Source organism: Sinocyclocheilus grahami, unplaced genomic scaffold (genome assembly GCF_001515645.1).
Source record: "Sinocyclocheilus grahami isolate Dianchi unplaced genomic scaffold, SAMN03320097.WGS_v1.1 scaffold505.1, whole genome shotgun sequence".
Lineage (NCBI taxonomy): Eukaryota > Metazoa > Chordata > Actinopteri > Cypriniformes > Cyprinidae > Sinocyclocheilus > Sinocyclocheilus grahami.
In genome coordinates, this window is record NW_015505684.1 from 499,289 (window position 1) to 508,925 (window position 9,637).

General features: G+C 38.0%; 2 protein-coding genes across 2 annotated transcripts in view; both read right to left on the reverse strand.

The window, feature by feature from the left end:
• Positions 1-1,038: 1,038 nt before the first annotated feature.
• On the reverse strand, positions 1,039-1,955 carry LOC107554522 (peptidyl-prolyl cis-trans isomerase A-like). The gene is made up of 4 exons (XM_016237043.1): positions 1,857-1,955; positions 1,679-1,767; positions 1,431-1,603; positions 1,039-1,262 (listed from the first exon to the last, which is right to left on the reverse strand). Exons 2-4 carry the CDS (start codon positions 1,685-1,687, stop codon positions 1,130-1,132), a joined length of 315 nt encoding a protein of 104 aa, XP_016092529.1. The 5' UTR covers positions 1,688-1,767; positions 1,857-1,955; the 3' UTR covers positions 1,039-1,129.
• Positions 1,956-2,273: 318 nt separating this feature from the next.
• The window catches only part of LOC107554514 (zinc finger MIZ domain-containing protein 2-like), a 9,006-nt gene continuing 1,642 nt past the window's right edge, over positions 2,274-9,637 (reverse strand). Inside the window, exons 4-13 of the mRNA XM_016237034.1 lie at positions 8,472-8,613; positions 8,156-8,366; positions 7,929-8,034; positions 7,295-7,452; positions 7,141-7,208; positions 5,724-5,792; positions 5,328-5,572; positions 5,037-5,206; positions 4,259-4,462; positions 2,274-2,940 (exon numbers count right to left, since the gene is read on the reverse strand). Of these exons, the coding sequence (XP_016092520.1) occupies positions 2,833-2,940; positions 4,259-4,462; positions 5,037-5,206; positions 5,328-5,572; positions 5,724-5,792; positions 7,141-7,208; positions 7,295-7,452; positions 7,929-8,034; positions 8,156-8,366; positions 8,472-8,613 (1,481 nt within the window). The 3' untranslated portion in view covers positions 2,274-2,832. The remainder of the gene's footprint in view (positions 2,941-4,258; positions 4,463-5,036; positions 5,207-5,327; positions 5,573-5,723; positions 5,793-7,140; positions 7,209-7,294; positions 7,453-7,928; positions 8,035-8,155; positions 8,367-8,471; positions 8,614-9,637) is intronic.

Below are 9,637 nucleotides of genomic sequence, written 5' to 3' on the forward strand. Positions count from 1 at the left end.
AAGAGAGGGGCGGGGTCAGCAGAGCTCATTAACATTTAAAGGAAAATGCTACAGAATGGCTTGATCTGAAGAGCTGTTTTTGACAGGGTAAAAAAGTGTTGAGAAATTTTAACCAAACTATGTTACTTTTCATTAAGACCCTAAAGAATCATATAAACTTGTGGAAAATGGGCATCATGTGACCCCTTTAAGGGGTTTAAGTAATTTAAACTCAGTGGGACAGAAAACAAATGCTAAATTCAAATCAAATATTTCTGGGCCTATGCAGTTTATGGTATTAATAGGATACATATTAACACTTAATTGGAGTTTAGACATCAGTTTTTACTTACAGCAAAACCATTTTTACTTTATTTTTTGTAATTTTGTTTTCTAAATGTGTTTATATTTATTAAATATAGTTTTTCGATTTACTTTTTTAGTTTAGGCTACTAGTTTTAATTATTTTAGTAGGTCAAGTTAAACTAAATGAAAAATGTTGCCTTGGCAATAGCTGAAATAAAAATATTTAGCCAGTTATGTCATTTCAAATAAATGTTTTATGGTTTTATTTTTAGTTAACATTGTTGAGAGAGCCACTGTACTGCACACCTGCTGGCCAATAGAAAGAACTGCAGCAGAACGCTGCCATTTTAATAATAATAATAATAATAATAAATGCATTTAGCAGACGCAAAGCAACTTACAGTGCATTCAGGTTATACTTTTTTTTACCAGTATGTGTGTTCCCTGGGAATCGGACCCACGACCTTTTGCGCTGCTAACGCAATGCTCTACCACTGAGCCACGGGAACATCTTAGAACCAAAACAAACGTTAATGGCCTCCTTTTGAAGACTTTTATATTACAAGAGCATATCAGCACATGAGAAATGAAATCGCTTTCTTTAACAACAATTGAGCTGAGCTATCTGTTCCAAGAAATGACAATACAAAAACCTGTTGAAAGGAATCTTGATCATCTTTAATCCATGTTTAACAGATTGTGTCCTGGGGACCGTCAGAATACATAAAACAGGACCATGACACATGGAATAAGCATCTCATTTAGGAATGGCAATAAAAAAAAAAAAAACACTATATAGTAAGGAATGTGCATGGTTGGAATGGGAAAAGGGAGTAAGAAACAATTAAAGTTGGCCACAATCGGCAATCATGACCTTGGCAGAGCATTTCCCGCTGCTGCTTCCTTTAGCCTCCATGGCATCCACTACGCTCAATCCTTCTACCACTTTCCCGAACACAACGTGTTTGCCATCGAGCCTGTTCATGGAGAAACAACAAGCAGCTTTAGCACTAACATCAAATGGAAATCCTCTAAACATGTTTATATTCTAAAGAACTTTTAGTGCAATGGAAAGGTTCCAAAGATGTTGAAGGTTCTTATTTTTAAGAGTGTACGCAAACATTAATCTCAAAGAAGCCGTTTACCAAGTAGTATCAGCGGTGCAGATGAAGAACTGGGAGCCGTTGGTGTTCGGTCCGGCGTTGGCCATGGACAGGGTTCCCTTCCCTCCATGCTTCAGGGTGAAGTTCTCATCTGCAAACTTGTTGCCGTAGATAGACTTTCCACCGGTTCCATTATGATCGGTGAAGTCGCCACCCTACATCACGAGAGCGTGACATCAGTTTGAGCTGAAATCATTGCGTCTGATGACAGGACGGGGTTCAGATCTTACCTGGCACATGAATTTGGGGATGACACGATGAAAGCCAGAGCCCTTGTAGCCAAAACCCTTCTCACCAGTGCACAAAGCACGGAAGTTCTCTGTTTAGATATGGAGACATTAATGCAGGAGAAGACAGTGTCTACATGCATTTATAAGAAACACATTTAATGTGGAAAAAGATACTTACCAGCAGTCTTGGGTACAACATCAGCTCTCAGCTGTTTCAAAAGGAGGGGAAAAACAAGAAACTGAAATTAAGCTTAGAACGTGAGAATGTCAATGGATTTCTATTGTCAGATATGCTTGGCCATTTTAAGATCAGATTATATATATATATATATAGTAGTGCTGTCAAACGATTAATCGCTTCCAAAAAAGTTTGTGTACATAATGTGTGTACAATTATTTATATATATATATATATATATATATATATACACACACACGCATGTTTATATATTAAACATTTATATAAATACATTTTAGGTCTTCTTCAAGTAAAATTCACTTAAGATCAAGTAATTTGTGGTTTAAGACCATGTTATATCACATGGAGCTAGTTTGTGGTCGTCTTTGGGCAAAAAAAGAAATAAAACTCTAAAAATAAAATAGAAATAAAAAGTCTGCCTGTTTATTAAGAGAATTACATTTATCCGTGTTTGTTTTCTTCAAGTTACAACAGAGACACTTTGGCTTTCCCCGTGTGATTTCTGAAGTGTAGTACTTTAGATCAACACTGAAGTGAATTCCTCATCTAATTTAGATTTAAAACAGGAGCTGCAATGAAAAAAAAACAAACAATGACCCACCCCACACAATGTCATTTACACCACACGAGTCCGATGTAAGATGAGGAGTCTTTCTACAAATGATTCGAGAGAAGAGCGGGAACTCTTTCAAACTGAAATTCACAATAAAATCTCCACAGAGTTCAGAGAAGCAGACAAACAGTAACATTGTCACAGGAGGAAAAGTCAAACAAAAAAAGATCTTCGTTGCACCTTCCCACGAGTCACTGCATTCCAGTCTCAGGAGGAAACAGTGCAAAGACGTAATCGGATATCTGTTCCCAAAACTCCCCTCGACGAGCCGGGAGTGTGAGGGGTCAGGAGGCTGTATGTTGGACGGCGATGTGCGACTGATGAATGAGCGGGACGGGGGGCTCAGTTGCTCTCGAACAGAGCGAGCAGGTCATCGTTACTGTTGTTGGGAAGGTCTGGAGGACCCAAGTAAGACAGCAACTCATCTGGGTTTGTCAGCTCTGGGAGAAGCTGGAAAACAAATAGGGAATTCCGGAGTTAAGAATCATCCTGTGGCAATACTAATGACACTCAAAACACTGTTTATAATCATAATAATAAATACAACATAGCTGGCTTTTCAAAAGACATTCACAGACATTTCTGTTTCCAACAGTGCTGGGAAGTCTGTGAATCAATTCTTTTGAAACGTTTGTTCAATGAATCAGCTGAAATTCCAAATCAGTGAATCTTTTAAGTAATCACTAGGTCCGAATGGAATCTTTTGAACTGATTTTGGAGGGAAATCTCTGGAAATTCTTTAATCATGGGAGTTTTTAGTTCACCCAAAAATGAAAATGCTGTTATCATTTACTCACCTTCATGTCGTTCCAAACCCATGGGACTTTGGTTAATCTTCTAATCACAAATTAAGAAATTTTAATGAAATCGGAGATGTTTCTGTCTCTCCAGGTAACCAAAACTTAGAAGATTCAAAAAGGCCATAAAGGCGTCACAAAAATAATCCATATGATTTGAGCCATTTAATCCAAATTGTGTGAAGGTATCTCATCACTTTATACAGTATGATTAACAGATTAACTTTAGTCTTTTATTTACAGCTAAGCAATGACTGACACATACATAGAGCGCATCACATATGGTAAACATGGAAGCTGAAACATGCATCCATGATGTGAGAGAACAAACAAGATTTGTTACAGTGTGTGACATTCACAAACTTCCAGTGTTTATCAAATGTGATTCGCTCTGAATGTGTCTTCATGCATGAACAAAAGCCTAAATAAAAACGTATAATATTTAAAGCGATTGTATCTCTTCACAAGACTTGGATTAAACAGCTTGAATTGCGTGGATAAAATGTTATGATATCTTTTGGATCTTTTTTGAAGTTTTAGTTACCTGGACTTTCAATGGAGGGATAAAAACCTGTCAGGTTTAATTAAAAATATCTTAATTCTTGTTTCAAAGTCATACAGGTTTGGACAGATATGAGGGTGAACTATATCTTTAAGAATAGAACACTGTAACCAATATTCCAAAATAGTTTATAAGTGCAAATGTGGGGCTGGCCGTTACCCAAAAGTGTTTGCAAAATCTTTCAGAGAAGGAGAACGAACAGCTTTAAACATGCATAACTGCAGGCATAGGACCTAAATTAAGCAAGAACGGGTGGGAAGAAGATCATTATAAGTTGGTAGTGGGTGTACATGGAGTAAAATCCCACAGGAAGGGGCGGTTGTGCTCAACAGACCTTCAATTTAAAATGTTGACACCATGGCCAAAAGTCATTGCTTTGATCTGGAATAGATGATTGATTCTGACTTACATCAAGAGCCGGCTCTGAAATGTCGCCGGGTCCCCCGGGGCCCCCCAGGCCAAAGCTGTCTGTGTGCATCCGGGGATTCTGGGAGGAGTTGCGGGAGTGCATGGGTCCACCGGGGCCACCCATGTTGGAGTTACCATGGAGAGGTTGATGCTGCTGTTGTTGAAGGGGATTGTGGGAAGGGTCCATGCGACTAGAGTGGGGCACCTTTATTAAGGTGGGCAGGTGTAAAGAGAAAAAGAGACAGTCAGTGAAGCTGGAACACACTCTGCACATTAATTTAAAGAGCAAACCCGTCTTGTTCTTCTTTTAGAGTGGGTGAGATGCAGCAGCTGCGAGTGACAGACAGGAATACTGCGCTGTGCTGTCGCACACAGAGACATTTGAGTAGCTCTTATACGCTGCAACATACGGGGACGACAGAAACCAAGACACCAGTAAAACACACTTGGGTATCCAAGGTGAGGGTCATTTTAGTACAATACGTGCAGCAAACCAGCTTCATTAATTCAAGCCATATAGTCAAATACATACATGGACTTAGACAATTATTTCATTTTGGCCTTTTTGCTAGCTAGTTGGATGGATGGAAACACAGATGGAGCAATAGATGCATAAATGGATGAATGTACAAAAAGATGGGTGAAGAATAGAAAGAGATGGACTGACAGAAAAATAGATGGATAGAAAGACAAAGACAGATGATAGATAGATAGATAGATAGACAGACAGACAGACAACCAATTTCTTGTGGTGAAATTGTAATAATAGGAAAACACACCTGTCCTGACATCGGGTGTCCCACAGGTTTTTCAGGGGTAAGGAGGCCACTCGGCAGGTCAGACTGGTAGGAGAGAGGGGGCGGCCCAGAGGCAAACTCCCCCAGGGTCGGTGTGCCGGGGGCATTGGGGAAATCTGAGAAGCCTGGTTGGTTGGAATATCCTGAGCCTCCTGAAATACATGCATTAATAAGTCAGCTGGAGGTCAAAACGCATTTACTGAAACATTTTCATGTTCATATAAATGCTTTTGTGGTCACTAAGAGCCCTTTACAGTTGGATATGACACCTACCTTGGATGGGATAATCAGGCGTGCTGCTGCTGCCACCTTGTGGCATAGACTGGTAGGGTGAGGAGGCTGGGCCTAAAGCTGCAATCATCTCCATGACGCTGGGCAAGATCATATGACTAGGGCTCATGGTGCGACAGCGTTTCAGGGCAGGGCCATCTGGGTCCTCTTTAATATGCAGGTCTGGTTTCACCGGGACCGGCTTCCAGCTGCACACCGGATCAATGGTGATTTCCTCATAGTCCGAACTAAACACCAGGAGAAAGTTGAAGTTTAAGAGTTGAAGTTTAAACTCTTAAGTTTAAGAACTAGCTGCAGCTTATAGTGGCCAAGAACCTTAAAGGGATAGTTCACCCAAAAATGAAAATTACACCATGCAGAGGTTATATAAAAACTTACTTCTGGATGTAGATCAGAATGCCCAACATGTACTGGTCCACTTCTAGCCCCTCCAGAAGGGCTGTTTTACTGTAAAGATCAGATCAGTTTGAAAAACTGTACAAATATGTCATATATATACACCATAAAATACACATTTTCAGGAATGCACTTGATGCACAATTCACAATATGATATTATTTAGGCAAATAAGACCAGCCAATAATTAATTTTTTTTTTTAATTTTGTAAATATGTATTATTCTAACATTAATATTAATACTAATTCCTTATTTTTTACTCATATTAAAACAAGCAATAATATTTGTATTAATATTAATATAATATTTTATCTTATAAATAAAAATATAATATTATTATTAACAATAATATATCTTAATATTAAATGTTAAATTGTATACTATTTTGCCTATATAAATTACAAAGAAAACATTAAAAACTAAAATCATTCATGTAAATATTAGAATTTTTAAAAGTGAATTTAGGCATCATAACATTATAATATATAGTACAAGAAATGCATATTCATTCTGAGATTTGTTATAGACTACATTTAGCACCGTTATTAAAGTATTAGCGGTTTTAGTAAGTTTAAGAGAATTTTGCCGAAATAATATTGGCAGATTACTACTACGATATGGATATATTGTGTATCCCTAATCATAATGGCGCGTTTCCATTACCCTTCAAATTGCGCAAATTGAAATTGCGAATTGAAAATACACCTAATGGAAACACGTCAATTTCGCAAAAACGGCCATATATCGCAAAAAAGTTTTTACGCTCGCATGAGGTGGTTTTTCAGGCAATGCGAAAAAGGATTAATTCGCAAAACTGCAATGGAAACGGCTTTTTCGCATTTACAGGTCACATGGCGTATGTAAAAATTCATATGATCATTCTTCAACGCACTATAACCTCCAAGAAACACTTCATAAGTGGCCGTGCTCCAGTATAAGGGGCTTTCCCTACTATTAATACTTAGACAATTTACATTGCACACGTCTGCGGTGCAGTGTGGCTCTGATCCGGTCACTGAAGCTGACTCAATGCTTGTGTTAATGTTTTTATACAGTCGATGGTTTATTCCAGCCGCGCCACGCACGTTTCTGAAGCAGATCTCTTTGCTGCTTCTGTAAAGATACATGCATAAGCCTCCTTTGAATAAATATAGCCAAAATCCGTCAAAATCCCACTAAAATCCGTTGCCATGACTTATCGCGAGAGGCAAAAGGTTACGTTTTAGCCGCATAACATTGGTTACTGGAAACGCCGTCATTTCGCAATACTTTTTTATCGACATTCAGAAAATATCGCCAAAGTTTTGCGCAAATCTGTAATGGAAACGCACCTACAGTCTTAGTTTTAAAACAACAAAAATTCCATGGAGATGAACGGCAAAATGAGAAATTTCTTACTTGCACACAGGACAACGCCAAGTTCCTCTCTCACAGTTGAGCTGCAGGTACGATTCCAGGTCGAAGCACTGTGCACCAACAAAGAAGTTATTTACCACAGAAATTCACTTTACAAAGTCATGTGATTCAAACGTAAGCTAGCGGGCCTCCTCACCTGTATATGTCTGCAGTCGTGGCCCCTGGCAGGAAGCTGGATGCGTCGGAAGGTGATCGGACACTTGAGCGACACCTTGATGGCCGTCTGTTCCACACCATCCTCGCCATTGAGGCCGGGAGTTCCTGGGATGGTACCGCTACTGAAGTTCCTCTTAACTACGGAAGAACAAAGAAGGATGAGTTGACATTTTTCTGCTTTTATTTGATAAAGAATACAGTAATATTGAGAAATATTATTACAAGTTAAAATAACTTATCTATTTGAATATATTTAAAAATATATTTCTGTCATGCAAAGCTGAATTTTCACTTGAATTACTCCAGTCTTCAGTGTCGCAGGATCCTTCACAAATCATTCTAATATGCTGATTTGCTGCTCAAGAAGCATTTCTCATTATTATCAATGTTGAAAAAGTTGTGCTGCTTAATATTTTTGCAGAAACTGCAATACTTTTTTCAAGATTCTTTGATGATCACAAAGTTCATAAAGATAGCATTTTTTTTAGAAATAGAAATCTTTTGCAACATAATAAATATCTGTATTGTCACTTTATCAATTTAATGCATCCTTGGTGAATTTAAGTATTAATTTCTTAAAAAAAAAAAAAGTGTGTGTAAAAGTGTTCACTTACTCTTAGTGACACAGTGCTCCGCTGGCAGGAGCCTCTTCTTCATCAGACCCTGCAGCACGGAGCGCACAGACGGCCTGTGAACCAGCTGCAGCACGAACAGATGAGACTGCGAGAAAAAAGAAACAGGAAATGAATGCTGACCCACATAAAACTCTTATTAGTAGGACTGTTTGTAATTAAGCAGGCATTTTCTGAAGGAAATGTGCGATGCGAGTCTCTGTACTTACACAGCAGCAGGCCGTGACTGTTATTTGGATGGTGTTGCGTCCTGGCTGGCACACTTGCTTCAGGTAAAGGGGTTTGTGGGAGGTCTTGTTGTCCCCGCGCTCAATGGTGAGAGGCGTGGCGTTGACGCTCACCTGCACCGATGCCGGCCAGTTAGTGTTCATCTGCCGGTCTTCATGGTGATAGCACTTAAACTGCAGCTCCAGGTCAGGCCTGTTAAAACACATGATAGATCAGATTAAATGTTAAATATGACAACACTGACATTCACAAACACAAAGACTCCTTGAGATGCTACAAGGTATGAAATGGTCTGACCTCATCATAAGGGTCTTATACACGGAGTCTCGCAGCTGGAAGACGTGGTTGCTGACAGCCAGGTTGTGCTCCAATCTAAAGGGCTCCAACACCACCCCGTCCCGTACAGGGAAGGTCAGGCGCAGGTCATCACTGGGGTTTCCTACAGACAGAAGAGTTTCAGTTACTGAGGTGTCACACGGCTTTCATTTATATCTCATTGGGCAAGAAACAAAGGCATCTTATAAATATCGAAGACGCACCAAGTTTTTTTTTCAACAGGCATACTGGACTTTTTGTTGACGATTACCTGTGTGTTTCAGTTTCTTGTTTCAGTTTAGCTTGTTTTAAAGCAAACAATGTCAAACTTAAACTATCCTACCCTTTACCCGATGCAGTGTTGCTATTATCTAGAACTAAAACTAATAAAATCGAACTGAAAGCTGAAATAAAATAAAATGTAAATATTAGATGAAAAACTGTTTGACGCCAAGTCAACATTTCTAATTTTTTAAGTTGAAGTACTAAAACGACTACAAATAAAACTAAAATATAAAAAGAAATTAAAGCTAAATAGGAAAATAACTAATAAAATGACAAAAGTACTTATCAAGATGATTACAACTAAAATAAAATTAAAAAAAAAAAATTCTAAAAAAGCTAATTAAAATATTGATAAATACTATAGTAGTATGTAAATAATACTAATATAACACTACCTTTATGTGAAATAAAACAGCTTTATATGAAGTTTTCATTTTATATGATTGAGAATTATTTTAACTAATTTCAGCTTTTTTAAAAACTATTTTGGTATTGTGACAATTTTTGAGTAAAACAGAGCATTTGACGAAGAAAAAAAAAAAAGACACGCAACTTTGAATCCATCAAGAATCTACTTGATTGGTGGTCTTTATATGACGTGGTTAAAATTGTTAAGTAAATTACTATATTTTGATAAAATATTCTGAAGACTAACGTTTTGTTTTCTCAGGAACAACATATGCACGTAAACCGTTCACAATAAAGCCAGTAAAAATGGTTCTTTCTGATTTCATGCCAACTTTAAAAAATATCAATGCGATAATTCCATGTGATAAGCATTTAATGTGACAGCAAAACTTTTTTATTTCCATTTACATCACAGAGAATTATAAACACATTCCAGAGATATGGGGGGGGGGGGG